Genomic DNA, 16,967 nt, shown 5'->3' on the forward strand with positions numbered 1-16,967 from the left:
CTTTTCTTCTCCTTCAAACTCTGTGGCATTTCTGATTAATCTCTATGAATAAAACCAAACCTGGAGCAGGGAGATCCCCTTTGCAGAATACAGGGCCAGTTACCTCTGTGCTGCCTCCAGTCCCACCACTGCTGCAGCTGAACAGAGCTTTTGCTACAAATCTCTGCCTCTGCTCAGTTTGCATGTCTGGCTCATGGGAAAAACACACCAAAATCCCATCAGTTCTAGTCATAGTATATTATTCTCTGGTATTTTGTTAGTAATATATTTAGCATTAAAAGACAGTTTTCTTTCTTATAGGGTGAATATTATTCTATGTATACACGTCCTGTCTAATGTATCTATAAGAAAAATGTTCATTAACAATATATATCTATTCTTAAAATCTTCCTCTGCTAAACCACCAAAAAAAACCCAAAATACAAAAAGAACCCCAATGAGGTAAATCACCATTGAGTAGAGTTTGTTTCCCTGTTTGCATAATCCCTTTTTTTTTTTCTCCTTTAAAATTAAATGAAAATAATACAAATTCTTGTTCCCAATGTGGCTCAAATGTGCCACAATTTTTAATGGAGGTGTGTGTGAGCTGCACAGTGTGTTCTGAATGGAAAGGAATGGAAATCTTATTCCCCATCTTGCCTTGTGGACCTTATTCCTGTATGAAAACCATTTTCTGGAAAAAATTCATACATGTACAGTGGAATGATCTTACTTCATCGCTGGCATTATCTCAGGCAGATAATTTCACATTCTTAAAAGATCCTCAGTGCATCTTTTCAATAACATAAATTCAGCTGGCTCTTTTAGGAATTCTGCCTCTGTTTGGCAGGTGAATGACACAGCAAAAGCACCTTGAAATAAACCTTTTTTTTTTTTTTTTTTAACTGTTGCCCCGGGAATTATTTTATTGCAGATTAAAACATTCCATGGCACCATGATTAGGCCCAGCTCTTTTACATTAATTGGTTTGCATATGGGGGCTAATTTTGTGTCTGTGCAGCTGCACTGAGGGAAATTAAACTTGAGAACTCACTTGTGCACTGCATAGGTTGTTTGCTAACACAGAACGACAGCAAAGTGAATTTTTCAGCCCTTCCTTTCCCTGAGACCTTGGGAACAAGAGTGCTTTGGATCTTCTTCAAGCATTTAAATGTAACTTTTTATGTAAAATCTGACTGTTGACAGGAAAGGCTGCTGCATATTCCTAAGGCATCTCTATAATTGCCAATATAAAATTCAGCAGAGCAATAAAAAATCTAGCTTCAGAGTTAAATAAGGTGAATAATTGAGTGAGAAACACAGAGCCCTTAAAACCTGCACTGCTGGCACACACTCCTGGGTGTGTTCATCATTCAGTTTGTCACTTGTAGGGTAAGGGATAACAAATCCAGGGGTAACACTTGGCTTTGGAGTGGGGCTTCCACAGAGGCTGCAGACTGTGGGCAGCCCCCACATCCCCAGGGCTGTAAATCACCGTGGGTCAGGTGAGGGTGCTGGGCACAGTTTGGTGCCAGCCCAGTCCCAGGGCACCCCAGGGCACCCCAGGGCACCCCAGGGCACCCCAGGGCTGGGGTTTGCAGTCCAGCCAAGGCAGGGCTGTGCTCAGCCCAGGGCTGCTGCTCTTCCCTGGGGTCACTCCTCGCTCCTGGCCAGTCCAGGCCTGGCTGGGCTGGACAAATGTCCTTCATTCCTCCTTCCAGCTGTCCTGGGGCTGGCTGGGCTCAGCAGGAGATGACCAGGGGGTTGGACAGGGACCGTGGGCTCTGTGCCTGCTCCATGGGCTGCTTGTGCAGCAGTTCACAGGCGGCCAGCTCCTGCTGAAGGGTGTTCAGCACTTCCAACAGCTGGGCTTTGCCTTGGGGAAGAAAATTGCAAACATTAGCATTTGAACAAAGTAAGGAAGTTGCAGTTTCACAGTCACAAAAGACTCTTTTCTTCATAGGTGCCCTTTCAATAAAATGTCTAAATTTGTGACCAAATAATGAAGTCCTGTCCATGAGAAACCTGAGCAAACCTGGGTTCAGCTGTCTTCTCTGTTCTTCTCTTGCTTCAGACCCTGCCCCCTGAGGTCTCACGTTCTTGTGGGAGCAAAGACTATTCCATATCACCATTGCCAACCCAACCACCCACTTTGGCTTGTCAGAGAAAAACGTTTGAGTACAAAGACTCGGGAAAGCTGCTGGACTCTCTCCAGGTGCTCAGCCAGAGAGTGGAAAGCAGAGAGGCTGAGCTGGGTATGGCAGGGCTGATGCAGAATGGACAGAGAGCAGCACCTGCTGGAGTTTCAGGGAGCTGAGCTGTGCTGCTGTTAGAAAGGGAGGAACTCTGAGCAGCATCCCTGGGAGTCCCTGTTCCTGTGCAGGATAACTGGCAGCACCTTCTGGACACTGCGCTGTGGGTCCAAACAATCTCCTCTTCTGTTCTCCCAGGAGAACATCAAACCCACGGCTCAGCTGTGGTTTCTCTCTGTATTGGTGTCCTGGAGCCCACAAAAGTGTGTCTTTGCCCACAAAAGTGTGTCTTTGCCCACAAAAGTGTGTCTTTGCCCACAAAAGTGTGTCTTTGCCCACAAAAGTGTGTCTTTGCCCTCTTTTCTCGGCTCCCTCTGCAGCTGAAGAGCACAGCTTGGCTCTGGGCTGCCTGTGCCCTGGATTGCTGGGCACAAGGAAAATCAGGCTTTGAAACTGCAAACCTCAGAAGGGCTCTAATGCCATTCTCCCTAAATCCCTGTAAATAATATTCTCCAAAACCGAGCCCCCAGGCCACATTTGTTCTTTTCTAACCTTGTCTTTGACCACTGCCTGCCTATTAAAAGCACCTCCAAGCCGTGTTCCCGGGACAGGGTGTTCATTTCTTGGAGGGAAGAACAAATGCTCTGCTAATAGGAATAAAGGCATCAAACCAAAGCCCTGGGGCTCTGGTCCCTGCACGGTTCCTGCAAAGGTAGCTCCAGACCATTGGCCAGGGACAGGAATTTGCAAGTTTAATTTTCACACAAGGATCAGGAAATGTTGTTATCAGAGGAGTGCAGGTTTGATCTGGTTTCTGTACAGAACTGTTCTGATGGGTAAACTTTGTGTTGCAGCAGAGGAACACAGCACCCTGGGCTAGCAAACCTGAGAAACAGCTGCATTACATACTTGGTCATTTTTCCACTTTCCTGTATCAATGAAACCCTAAAAACATTTGCAGAATGATGAATTACCAGCCAGAGGCCAAGTTTTAATTAAAACTTGACTAAAAAAGCACCCTGGATGTGTTTTTTTGATGTGTCACAGACTAGAAAGCATCACTTTCTATAGGCAATCTTCTTGCAAACTACCTCCTTCTCCCCAGGCTGTACCCCAGGAGTTGAAATTTCCTTTTCCTATTCATCTGTGCATTACCCAGTGTTTGTCCCAAAAGGACACATTTTCATGATTCTTGGTCTTTAGATATGATTTCTTTTCTTACCAGGTTGGGGGTCATGGCAGGATTCCAAAGTGCTCAGCAGGATTTTCCCCAAGGCTCGTTTAGATATGTTCTTTAAAAAATAAAACAACATTATGGCATAAATCTGTCCTTCCCCAGTTTACAGATATGCAACAGAACCTGTGTGCAGGGTATTTGCATTTGGAAACTAAAACAAAATGACGCTGAATCCTGATTAACACAAGACTTGATATTTGCCTTATCTTCAATAAGGCAAATTCATCTTAGACCCTGCTCAGACAGCAGTTTGTAGGGGGCTGTAAAACCTACAACCTCTAATTCCTGTTGTGGAAAGAGAAGTAACAATTATTCAGTGGAAAATACAGCATTTTCCAGAGTGTGTGCCTAAGCAGCTGTAGGTGGCAAGGAGGGCAAGCAGAGCAAAAGCTCTTTGAGTCCTCTGCCAGGTCTGTGGGGAAGGTGAGCTGGACCTGGTGGGGTTATTTTAGTAAAGGTCATCTCAGAGTCAGCTGAAGCACAGAGCAAATGTCCTGGGGCAGGGCTGGATCTGAGATGTAACAAACATTAGCCAAAGTGAGAGCACTGTAAAAACTACTCAGGACTTGGATGATCTCTCTCCGTGGTGGTTTTACATAAGAAATCTGGTGGGACATTATATAATGTGCCTGGAAAAGCAAACTCTCCTAATCTGCTGTCAGGACACTCCCGTGCTTTCTGGGAGATGGTCTTGCCTCAGCTGAATTAGCACCTTGGGAGCCCCTGTCTGCAGGGACAGGCTGTTCTTGCTAAAACTTCAGCAAGTGGAAGGGAGCAGTTCTGGGAGGAAGATGCTGTCACCTCCAGGCAGAGCTGCCCTGCTCCCTGGCACTGGGGCCTCTTCCATCTGCTTGGCTGCCCCAGTGGGGACTGGGGCAGAGTGGGGAGCAGTTTGAGGATTTCTCATGGCCTCAGCAACACAGTGTGAGGTTTTATTAGTCCTGACAGGGTGTGTGTGTGCCTTTGGACAGTCACTGCTAGGTGGTAGGTTCTGTTGTGAATGAAATATTTCAGACATGAAGGTGAATGTGCTGCAGAAGTGACACCTAAACCCCCAGGTTCTGATGGGTAAGGTTTCCTTTCTCTTGGGTACAGCCCATCAGAGATTTAGGGGATTCTTGCTAAACACTCCTGGGAGTTTTATCTCTTTAATACTGACTCAGAATTACGTAAGCATGCAGTTAAACAAAGGTCCTGTTCTAGAAGGAAAAATACATGTTCTGGAATCTTCCTGATTACTCCTTTGTTTTCCTCATTTGCCCTCACTTTTGGTTTAGAGGGTAATGAGCTTGAAGACTCAGCTCCAAGGAGATCTCTAGGCTTTTAGAAAGCCAGCCAAAGGAGTCTAAAGGCTTTCTGCAAGCACCAGCCAGTTCCCAGGCCACACACATGTCAAATTCTGTCCTGCTGTAAAGAATTTTGTACTTTGTAGAAGGGATGACCACATTCTTAGTTTGGAAAGGACTACAAAACCCAGTTTTCAGTCCCAGGACTGCTTTCTCACCATACCAGGTCTCGGAGTTGTTGGAGAAGCTGAAGAACATCCATGAGCTTCTCTTCCACCAGGGACAGCCGAACCCTCTCTGTCTCCAACATCTGCAGCTCCATCTTCAGCCCTTCTGCCTCCTCCACCTTCTGCTGCAGCTCCCCGAGCAAGGGGCCTTTCATCTGCACAAAACACAGCAAACTGAAGGCACTGGAGCTTTTCCTTTCTTGCCCAAGGATTGCAAAGCTGAGTTTTCCCCCTTTTGTGGTTTAATGTGCTCCATAAAGTGAGATATCAGGAGCTGTTAGGAAGTCAGTGCTTTGCTCTTGTGCACAAGGGGAGTTCATTCATCACTGGGTACAGGCAGGTCACTCAGGAATTTTAAATACTAAATTTTTTATATATTTTATACTTAAATATTATCATTGCTATGTCAGCTTTCTCCCCTTTTGCATTCCTGTTGTCCTCTATAAAGCAAAACTAATTTGTGTGCCTTCCCCATGATCATCTCTTTGCCTTGCAGCTCCTACAGAGCAATTGTCTGTACATTCAGTGAGACAAGATGTGTCAGTCCCCGGTGCAGTGGGAACCAGGTGAGGAACACCAAGAGGAACAACCTCTCCACTGTTTCTCCTTGCTTTTCTCCAGATATTGGGATGAACTTCTCCTTTGACCCTGTATGGCAGTTCATAAACTAATTGCCTTTTTAATGAAGCTGGCAGCTTGCATGCAGGCTCGTATAGACAATAATTGGCATTTCTTTGTAACACTACACTCAGCAGCACAACACTTTATTTTTAGATTTCACTCATGTTCTCCCCATCTATCATCCCCAGGTCACCACCCTGTCTTCAGGAGAAGCTGTTTTTAAGTGTTGGGCTGTTGGAAAGTAGAACTTTGTAGAGATGACAAATCTCAGAACTCTCTCATCCTCTGGTTTTACAAATCTCAGGCTGAAGCAATTATTAATGAGTATTTGAGAGTGCTGCCCCTCACTTGCCTGCTGAGTCTCTTGCTTGTTAGGCTCGTTGTTATTTGATTTTACACACTGAGCAGCCACAAACAGAAGCATATACAGCAGTGGATAGGGCACTTCTGTCAGCTTCAGAGAAAGTGTTGGTGGTTTGTTTATTAAGCCAATGTATTTACTTGCAAGGTGCTTGAGAGAGAGCATTTCTCAGTCTTCCTATTTGCTTTCTGTTGATGGCAAGGAGAGTCACCTTTTTGACAGGGATTTTTTTATTACTTGTCTGTTTTGTAGCAGCAAATTCCTCCCCTATAACTGCTGGCTAATATAAAAGGGCTTAAGAATAAATTTCCTAACAGGAATCAAAATGATTCATCCTATTGCTATTCAATTAATGTCACAGTGAGTTGGCACTACGGCTCCTTCACCTCTCTGCTTGCCTCTAAATCAAGAGTAACAGGTTCCATTTTTCCTCTGGAATTTTGTATTAATCTGTTGATAATGGTGATTTTCCAGACAAGCTGCACAGAACTAATATCCACCAGCAGAGATGAAAAAGAGGGGAGAATGATGCTGCAGAAGAAGATGAGCACCTCAGAATGGGGAATAAAACGAGAAGAAAACTGGCACTACCTGCAGGTAGTTTTTTCCCATGAGCTGATGCTAAGCAGTAGAGAAGGAACTTTCATGTTTCTGTAAAGAATATTGCAAGGATAAATGGCCGTTGAATACTGAAAATTCTGTAAGGCAGAAATAAGATTTTACTCTGGTTTTAATTTTTTTTCTCCCCTAACATGTAAACTTCTTAATTTAATTTAGTCAAGGGAGAAAATGATATGAAACACTGTTAAAACACAAAGGATGGCAACATGTAAAGAAGCTAAATATTTTACCCTCACTTGAAATATTTCACTGATTCACATAATCCTTCCAGAACTATGGGAAGCTTTCTGCTTTATTTAAAGATGGGGTAAAATACTGAATGACCAGGGCAATGCACTATTTTTGTTTCATAGGAAGATTGCTGGCACTTCAATCTATACCCATCAGGGGCTGAAGTCTGCAGAATTTAAATAGTGAGATCACACAGGACTGCTGGGATACAGCACTGGGGCTTTAAATAATGTGGTTGTAACCTCTGCTCAAGGGATTTGGACACACTAAACCTGAGAACTAATTTTATTCCCATTTTATTATATTATTGATATATTAGATTTATATTTATGATATAAATATATCAGTCTAAGCCCAAGAAAAACACATAGTAAATAGGATAATTGACTCCAAAGCAGGGAGTCTCAGCCAGCCTGAGGGATTTATTGAAAAGTTATTCTGCTTCCAGAGGTGTTGGATGCCTTAGGATATGGGGAGTGTTTCATCCACCGCTGGGGAATCTCAGTAAATCAAGGACAGTATTTGAAGGGCCTGGGGTATATCTCATCCTCCAAAGGCAGTTTTGGGTAGGAACCAGAGTAGAAATGCAGGTGTTGGAGGAAAACAGGAGATGTCTGAGCTGACAAACCACAGCACAACAAGAAACATCAACAACAGAGAGCAGAATGGCCAGAATAAAATACAAACATATATAGATGCAGCTCCCCAAAGATGCATAAACAACTCTTTCACACTCTGTTTGGCACCTGTTACCTCTTCCATGTTTGTTTCCAGTTTTTTCTCTTGGTGGCCCTTGAGTTCTGGCTGCTCTGTGAGGGGGGAGATTCTCCCTGGGAGCTCTACAGGGTCCTTCCCGTCAGTGCTGGTGCTCTCCAGGTGGGACAGCGGATTTCTCCACGTCTTTTCATCACATCTACACACACCATTAAGAGAAAAGAGATAGTGAGACCTCCCAGCAGAGGTCTGTGTTTGTAAAAACCAGATTTCCTGTGGAATTCTTGGCAGCACAGGTCACAAATGAGTATCTTTGCTGACACTAATTAGGGCTTGGTGGGAATATCCAGCAGGCTGCTCCCCATGTGCCACAAAGGATGGGCAAAAGGCTCCTGACTGCAGCCACATGTTGTGAAATTATCTTTGCAAAGGGCTCAAAGTACATTAATTAATGAATTAAACTTACCCACTGCCACAGCAAGGGAGTTTGGCCAGGATCTTCTTCCCGTGCTCCAGCTGGGGATCCCTCTCTCCTGCCCACTTCTCCTCCTCCTCATCCGAGGCAGCCCGGCCCTCCACGGAGCGGAAGAGCTGATCCTCTGCGGGGACACAGGGACCCCTCAGCTGCACCCCTACACCCCCAGATAAACCTGAGCCAGAGAGAAGGGAGAGCTCAAACCCCCAGAGAAACACCAGCCCTGGGAGGGGCTGCAGCCAAGATCCTTATTTTAGGAGTCTGGAACATTTCAGTGCTCTCTTGTGGGTAACTTGGAGCTGTTTCACCTCAACTCTCTTCTTTCCCTGAGTTACCCTAGGGTAAGGATAAGTCTGAAGGATCAGTTGTTGCAGGGAGCAACTACTGTTCGAGTACACATTTTTTCCTACCTGTTCATCTCTCTGAGTTAGATTTTTCTGCCTAACTAATCCTGTTTTACTTGATCGAACATTTTTTCCCTGTTTTAGAATCTATAACCCCATGATTTATTTGTATGAAAACATCATGCTAAAAAGCTGTTTGAAATACAGGTGATGTTATTTTATGTGGAAACTGAGCTGGCAAAATGTGTTATTGGATAAAAACATTTGTAAAAGCAGGTTTACTTTCTAAGTCTAGCCAGATGAAGAACATGCTTCAATGTTAATTGTATTTACATGTCACTGTTTTTAACATTCCCAAGAAGCTGCTTGCCAGCTCCATTCAACACACACCTAAAATCCAATTTTTTATCACAACAAACAGCTCTCCAGTCTGCAGTAAAGGTGTCTTGTAACTCAGAGTTATTGTCAGATAAGTGCTTTTGTGGTCTTTGAACTGGATGTGCCCAAAAAAATAAATTACTGCAGGGAAAGTGTGCAATGTTATGGCAGTTGGTGGTGCTACATGTGCTAAACAGTTTGGGCTTGTCCAGAGTCACTGGAGCAGCCAGGATGTTTCCAAGGAGCATGGCTGTACAGAATATTATCTGCAAATTGTTTCCTTGGAAATTATTTTTGCTGAGGTTCTGTATTTTTATTTACGAAGAAATGAAGTCTTTATACTTTCTAAGCCAGGAAAAAAAAGTTTTGGTGGGATGACTCATGTGGAAAAAAGCTGTTTTAAATCATAGCTCTAAGTGATAAGTTCAGTCTTTCATTAAACACAAAATTACGTGGGGAGCGAGAAGTGGAAATCTGGGCTATGAGGTTTTGTGTAGGTCTGGGATTTGAAGAATCTCCAGGACTGGTTTGTGGTGTGGTGGTTGAACCTCTGGTTAGTTTTGCTGCTGCTGGCACCACAGCTGAGTGTGGCAGGGCTGGGTTTGGGGTTTGGGGTTTGGGGTTTGGGGTTTGGGGTTTGGGGTACCGTGCTCGGCGGTGCCGGCCGGGGAGCGGCGATCCCGCGGTGCCAGGGCTGCTCTCCCCTGCTGCTCGGGGCTGTGCTGCTGGCCACGCTGCCATCGCTCCGCTGCCCACCTGAAAAAGAGACCAGGCTGAGGCTGAGTGCAGGAGATTTGGAAAACCAAGATGTGCCCAGCAGGGCTTTGGTGGGATGCAGCTGCTGGGACTCGCTGAAGAACGGGGCCATTGACCTGAACCCCAAGCCTGAGGTGACTTCCCTGACAACCACAGGAAGGTGGGTTCCAGCTGTCCTTTGATAAGAAGAGCTGAGCTGTACCCATAACTTTGAGGTCAGGTCAAAGACCTCTAGAAAACATATATGGAGTAGTCTGCTCTGGCCACAGGCACCTGCAGCCATTCCTGTGGGCTCAGAAATGTCTGGGAGTTTGATCCATATCTTCTGAGTGCTGGGATGAAGCAGAGTCAGAGCCTGAGCAGGCAAAAAAAATGAGCCAGAAATGGTGGCACACCTGGGAACCAGGGTGAAAAGCATCTCAGAATGGGTGTCAGCAATGCTGAGAGCCTCCTTTGGAATTGTCTTTATCTGAGATCAAAGAGGGCATGTCACATTTATGTGTTTTAAAGGAATGGCTTTTGCGGGATGGGACACAGATCAAATAATGTAACTGAGGGACAGGAGTCCTCAAAGTTGCCCAGTTCCCTACAGGTTCTTCTATAGATTAATTTTGTTCCGGTGAATATTGCATATTTCCTTTATTTAACACATTAAATAGCAAAAAATGAGAGCCAAACCACTCAGCAGATGGGTCCTGCTGACACAAATTGTATAACGTGAGTTTTCTGTACAAATCTTGTGCTTCCTGCCTTTAAATTCAGCCGCAGCTGGGAGGGGACTTTGGCTGCAGGGACAGAGCAGCTGAGGCCACGCTGGACACCAGAATTGCAGAGGCTTTGTTTAACTCAGCTGCTCCTGGGGAGCCACACCAATGGTAGTTCCTTCATTGCCTGTGAAACTGGAAGGAGTAAACAAGATCATGGCTTTAACAACAGAAGTCACTATTTGAAAACATCTGTAGGGGAAAAGCTGAGCTAAACCTTACTGAGAAGCCAGCTCTTACTTTACCCCCTTGAGTAAGGCTGACTGCATTAAAAACTAATGTCTTGCTTAATTTGCAATTTATGGCGTTATTCAGCTTAGCAACAACTGGATTTCCTGTAAAGCCAAGGGACATAGCAATCCCCAGGAAGGAGCCTGGACAGTCATCATTTCTGGAAAAAATCCTTCTGGAGCAGCACACGAACAAAATGCACTGTAAAGCCTGGACATTCAGAGTGGGGGCTCTGAGAAGCATCACAGAGCTTCAGAGTCCTGGACTGCTACTGGGGGATATTCCTTTCACAGGGATACTGCATTTTACTTCCCTGCAATGTGCTGATTTTCTGGTACCTCTACAGGAATCCTTTACAATTTCTTGAGCACCGCAGTTGGTGTCTGAGCAGACTGTTCTCAGTTTTGAGCTGCAGTATAATTTAGATTGTTTGGGTTTCAGATTCTAGGGTTAGTTCACATAACACAGATGCTGATATTTCAGTGACTATTTATTGCAGTGGTTAAGATTTTAACCTATAAAACGTGGAGAGTTTTCAAGTATCATGAAAATCCTTTCCAGCAGGTGTGGGTGAAGGGGATTTGAGGAAGAGCTGGAAGCAGGAATCTTCACTGCTTCTCAAACACAGGTTTAATTCTTCCCTCATTGCTATTCATACAGCATCAAATGGGTCCCCATAAATGAGAAGAAGAGTGAATAAACAGCACATTTGTTTGGGGCAGAGATCAGAGGGGGAAGCGGTGCTGGAAGGTTTGTGTGGGGTGAGCGTGGCAAGGCTTCCATGGAGACAGGGAAACAGCTCCCATTCATCCCAGAGCCTTTATCCCCAGCATAATGGACAGCAACACACAAGAGGGGAGAGTTTGCAAAGTACTGGGCCTTCAAGTAATGTCCATGACTAATTGGCTTTTAATTGGCTCTGTGGTATTGTTATGGAAACATCGAGCTGCAGGAAAACCCACCTGCTTCTGGTGCCGAGCAGATCTTGGGCTTAAATAATTCCTGACTGATCAGAAAATAACTCTGAGGAATAATTAACTTGTCATTCACAGACCTATAACTCGTCTCTTTTAGAGATTTCCTTGGAGCAGATCAAACAGCTGTATGTGTATGTTGCCCTGAGCACAATTATACTCAGAGCTACACTTTATTTTCAAAGTGTAGGACTTGTGGTTTTCAATCAAAATGAGGTGTGATTTTTATTTTTGTACTATTTTACCTAAACTGTCAGAGTTCAGGGAACTCAGAATGGTTTCAGATTTGGCTTATTCCCTGTGGGAATTAGAGACTTTAGGTGTGCATATTTTTGAATTATTTATGACTTTTCGTTTACTGTTGAGATTATGTTTTCACACTGGAGCTGAGTGTCTCTGTGGGTTTTCTGAATACATCTGTCTCTGGTTGGTGCTGTGAGCTCCTCTCCAAGAGAAATCCTACGAAGGAACTTTCTGTGATCGATCCAGATGCTTAATCTCAGCTTTTAAATAGCTTGATCTGTCTGGCACTGAAGATAAATGTTTAAAAGCATGAATTTTTAGTGGCTATAATGAAGGTCACTAAATATCCTGTCTTTATATAAGCAGTTATAAAGTCTATTATAACTCCAACTATAATGGTTGCAGTCCTGGGAGGTTTCCTGTTACTGGCTGATGGTTTTCATTTTCTTGCCAAAATCACCAGCCTCTAGAAAAAAATCATTTAAGTGATGGCCATGTGTCTTCTTGCAGACCTTTCCATCTCCCTGCATGTTGGATACAAGCAGGAAAATCCTGGAATGGTGCTGTCACACACAGCAGGATTGTTCTTCCTGTGGTGACTCCGAGCACTTTGGAGAGGGCACAAACCTTTGTGCACACATTTTGAAATTGTTTGAGATCTGCTTTTAGCCCAGGCCATGAGGAACAGCAATAGAGGCATGTGGAAGCAAACACAGGCACACCCCCACATGCCCATGCCAGAATTGCCTGGATACATTCTGTTTGTCCTTCCTGCTTTTCAAACTCAGATTTGGAGAATTCTCTCTCTTCTGGTGTCCTGACTTGGATTTTACAGAGAGATGCTTGAGAGCCTTTTGCTAAAGGACATGAAATGATTCACACGAATGTCTCTCAGTGTTAGAAGAGGAAAAAGCTTCTTTACTCTCTGACTCCAGTATTTATAGATTCTCAACAATCACCAGGGGTTGGATAATTAAGTTACCACCTTCCCAAGCGCACTGGTCATGCAAAACGTCCATCAAAAGACATTTCTTAGAAGGAATGTGACAACCCATGTTTATAGAACTTTCATGGGAAAGTAACTAAAACTATGAAAACATTATCAGAAGGCTTTAAGTCTCAGGGCGACAAGGTCCTACAATCAAAAATTAGTAACTCAAATACTGTGGTGTTCTGAGCACTGACAGCTCTAACCAAAGCACCTGGCATAAATCATAGAGGTCAGAGAAAGCAGAGCTGTGCTCCTGTGGATCATTTCCTTTTGCCACTGCTTGTGTAACAACCCTCACCTTCATGTGTTCCTTCACGTAGACATGTGCTGTTTAATCCCCAGGAATCCTTCCCTTATCTCCTGGGTGCTGCAGTGTATGTCAGTAAAAAATCCAATGTCCAGGGAGCCTTTTAGTGCTCTTCCTAACAGAGTATCTAACCTGGGTGAAGATCCTACAGAATTCCACTCTGAAATCCTAAAAATGTGCCAAAGCTCTTTGTGATGACTGCAGAAGTGCAGCTATCCCTGAGTGTGGTACAGACTGGGAGAGCTCCTACTCACTGGCACGTGAATTCCTTCAGGATTTATTTCAGTACCTCACTGATTCAGAGTCTTGTGGATCTGGAGTGACAGCAGAGAAAGATGGCTCATTTAACAGCAAACATTGTGCCTCCAGCTGGCTGTGAGTTATTTCTGACTGTGTCTTCCTGAGCATTTGGGAAAATCCAGCAGGAACATGGGAGGGGCTGTGAGCATCAGTTCTGCATCCAGGCTGGGTATTCCCAGCTTGTAAAGGGGTTTTGGTGCCTGCAGGTTCCCCAGGAGAGCTGTGCTAGGGCTTTGTCTGTGCAGAGGGACAAGGAGGCACCAGCAGAGCTGAGCTGAGGTGTCAGAGGCAGCAGCTGCCTGCTGGGGACCTGGGGAAGGCGCAGCTCCCACTCCTCAGATCCTGCATCAGGAAGCAACAATTACCTCACCCTGCTGTGTTTACTGCTTCATGAAAACATCCTCAGGGCTCCAGAGAGTGCTGTTCCCCACCAGAGGCTCTGTAATTCTGCATGTTCCTTCAATCCAAGCTCCGTGACTGATGTCTTGATGACTTTTGAACGTTTAAGGTTTCCTGACAGCAGCCTGTCCTCTGCCTTCTTCAAGTATTGTTCTGGTAGGTGACTGAAAAGTAACTCCTGAATTGATTCCCAGAACTCAGAATATTCTGAAATGATAGGAACCCCCAAGGCTCAATCTTAAGTGAATGGCCCAGTTGGATCAAACTCACAATCTTGCCATTATTAACACCATGCTCTGACCAACCGAGCCAATCTCAAGGTCCACTATTTTCCTTTGCAAGTATTTATAAGTTATTTGCCAGTTCCAAGAGATCAGAAAATGATGCCTAGTGAGTCTGCATTTATTAGGATCCTACCTGTGCTTTGGCTGCAGTTCTAGCAACTTCTATTTTTTCTTGTGTTGGTGATATGGTTGAATAGGAAACATTATTGGGAGGTGAAAAAGCCACTGACAGGAGTGTAGTGTGACCATTTGCAGCTGCTCCCTGGGTGTAAGAACTGATTTCCAGCAGTGCTCAGCACTCTGACTCCTCTCCCTTCTCCATGGCTGCACCTCTGCTTGTCTCAGCAGCACCTCCCGTTTTTTGATGAACCCCAGCCCAAGCAGGTTTGTGTTGTATTCATCATCAAATTCACTTAAACTTATCAAAGTTTAAACTTACATAGACTTTTTCCTAGCAGAACGCTTAAGCAGGTGCATAATTTTAGCCAATTATGACATCTCATGGACATAAACCCAGTTTAATTTGAGTTAAACTCTAATTAACTCACAGGCTGCAGTGCAGAGCTACTAAATGAGGTGAAGGAGAGAGATGGTCACACTTATAGGAAAATTCCTCATGAGGAAGTTGAGTAAACAGGATTCCTGTTTTCCCAGTCAATAATATTTTAACAAAAAGCTTTGGCTCTTTGCTTCTCCCTCTTTTTAAAAAAATTCCTAACCCAATGCTTGGTTGCAGTTTTTCCCTCTTTATTGGAGCCTCTCCATGCAGGATCCCAGCTGTGTGTGAGTGAGGATGCAGCTTTTTGGGGGGACAAGCAGCCCCTGCCCTCCCCAGGAGCCCCACAGGGGGCAAAGACCCTTCCTTTGGACACTCTCACAGGTATTTAGAAACAGATACTTCCTCCTGATTTCAGAGAGCTTCCTCAATAGATTTCCACAGGAAAAGAGGGAAATCTGTATGAAAAACAGGAAGCAGTCCGCAGCAGCTCTCTGTGATCAGCACTAGGAGGAAGACTTAAAATAAATGTGGTTGTTTGAAGCAGTAGGTGATACCAGTGGAGTTGTCTTATGTAAAAACAGTGATTAAATTTAGCATCATAGGGCTGCAGCAGAATTTAAACCCACAGGTATTTATTAAATATATTTAGCTTTTCATTGTAATTGACAGTAGGTGACCAGCACTGAAACATCTGTAACCGGGTTTTTACACCATACTTTCTATTTTCACTTTACCTTTTGGAAAACTTCCCATCTGTCTCAGTCTTGGATGGGATCCCAAGCTTTCTAATGCTGATCCCATTGCTCTTGCCCCCAACATAAGACTTAATCTTTTCCCTTGGCTTTTTGACATCCTGTAATTCAGTTTCAAACCCTGAGATTTATGCATTAGAAGGGAAGACAGGTCGGGATAAAATCTGACAAAATCTGACATGCAGAAATATTTGTTAATTAAAATCTTCTAGAGATTTTGCACTGATCCTTTCTGATCCAATCTCAAACTCCCACAGAGTTCTAGATGTTATGGAGTTGTTCTAGATTTTACTGTGGGAACTGAAAAGGGAGAAGAAATTTTTAACTCTCCACCTTAAAAGCAACTGTAGTCACACTAGGAAAATGTTCCAGTTTGTATCTGGCTGCATTGGGAATCCTCTTGGGCTGTAGAGCGTTAGGTAGGTGACACAGGCTCATCAAAAATGAATATATAGCACGTGGAATGACAATTCTGAGGGGAGAAACTCTTAAATTTGTAAATCCTTCAAAGGAAATTTGACCTTACTTTTACTGTCACTTTCTTCATTTCACAAAGCCAAACATCAGAAGGAAGAAGATGGACTTGGCTTTCACAGTATGTTGTTTGCATTTGAGAGCTTAGGGATAATATATTCTGTGCTCATTTCAGATACAGAAAATGGCAAAAAATGAAAGCAGAGGATGTTTCTGAGTTCCACTACTAGGCTTCAGTAATTAGACACGTGTTTCTAGAGATATATGAAATAAAAGCCCAAAATCCTCCCAATTCAAGAGCATCTGAAACAAAACCTCCTTTACCCACTCCACTCAGCTGGCAATGCTGCTGGTTGGATTTTTACAGCCATACCAGCAACACCCCAGCATTTCACAGAAACATTTCATATTGTATTTTCTGAAGTTTCCATCAGTATTTTCTGAAGTTTCCATCAGAGCGAGTGCAGAGGACTTTGGAGGTGCTAGAGGGTCCCTTTGAGGTCAGAGCACAAACAGGAGCAATGTGCTGTGGAGTTCTGGGCTCCTTTCAGCTCAGCCCCACAAGAAAGCCTGGTGGGTTTGGTTTGCTGCTCGAGCTAAACTTATTGGAAGCACTGGTGTTTGTCAAGAAACCCTTTCATCTGAGAGACTTCAAAAAACAGCAGCAGGGCTTTGGAGTGAATGTAGATATTTCTTGGTTTTGGTTTCTGTAGATACCTTAAACAACTAAAAGCGGAAAAAAAAAATCAATACAGTCTGTGCAAAGTGCAATATCGTTGCAATGTCAAGCCTGAAATTTATCAGCAGAGCACCCTTCTCCCTCCAAACCATCATTTATGGTTCTTTAAAATGCTCCTGATTGTTGTGAGTCCAATCAGTGCAGTCATTCACTGCAGGAATGTTTGCTGCCCTGTGATGTGCCATGGGGTCCTAGCAGTGCCCTGAGAGAGCATTTTCACACCTGCAGTGATCAGCCTGGCAAGAGCAGATAAAGGGGGCATTTACCAGGCTCTGCTTTTGGGCTGGGAATTCCTTGAACAGGGCAGGACTACATTAAACATCATATATCTGGAGGGCCAATAAAGAAGGCTGCTGGCAGTAAACTGAGCCAGCTGTAGGTTTATGGCCTCCAAGGATTTATGACAGCATCCCACGAGCACGCACGAGTCTGCTTTGCATTAGCAAAGGCTCATTGAACTGCACTGATCCTGCCCAGAGCTGGGAGAGTCGGGATAAATTCTGCTTATTTTCAGGGGTCTCATCCCTC

At 44.2% G+C, this 16,967-nt stretch overlaps 1 protein-coding gene across 3 annotated transcripts in view; it reads right to left on the bottom strand.

The window, feature by feature from the left end:
- Positions 1-372: 372 nt before the first annotated feature.
- EFCC1 (EF-hand and coiled-coil domain containing 1) overlaps positions 373-16,967 on the bottom strand; it is a 35,667-nt gene continuing 19,072 nt past the window's right edge. Inside the window, exons 3-8 of one of the 3 annotated variants that reach the window (XM_058845063.1) lie at positions 9,373-9,482; positions 7,996-8,128; positions 7,569-7,728; positions 4,978-5,136; positions 3,454-3,523; positions 373-1,855 (exon numbers count right to left, since the gene is read on the bottom strand). In XM_058845063.1, the coding sequence (XP_058701046.1) occupies positions 1,722-1,855; positions 3,454-3,523; positions 4,978-5,136; positions 7,569-7,728; positions 7,996-8,128; positions 9,373-9,482 (766 nt within the window). In that variant the 3' untranslated portion in view covers positions 373-1,721. Of the gene's footprint in view, positions 1,856-3,453; positions 3,524-4,977; positions 5,137-7,568; positions 7,729-7,995; positions 8,180-9,372; positions 9,483-16,967 lie in introns of all 3 variants that reach the window. The other 2 variants (XM_058845062.1, XM_058845061.1) reach the window with 2 other exon arrangements.

This window comes from Poecile atricapillus, chromosome 9 (genome assembly GCF_030490865.1).
Source record: "Poecile atricapillus isolate bPoeAtr1 chromosome 9, bPoeAtr1.hap1, whole genome shotgun sequence".
NCBI classification, from domain to species: Eukaryota; Metazoa; Chordata; class Aves; order Passeriformes; family Paridae; genus Poecile; species Poecile atricapillus.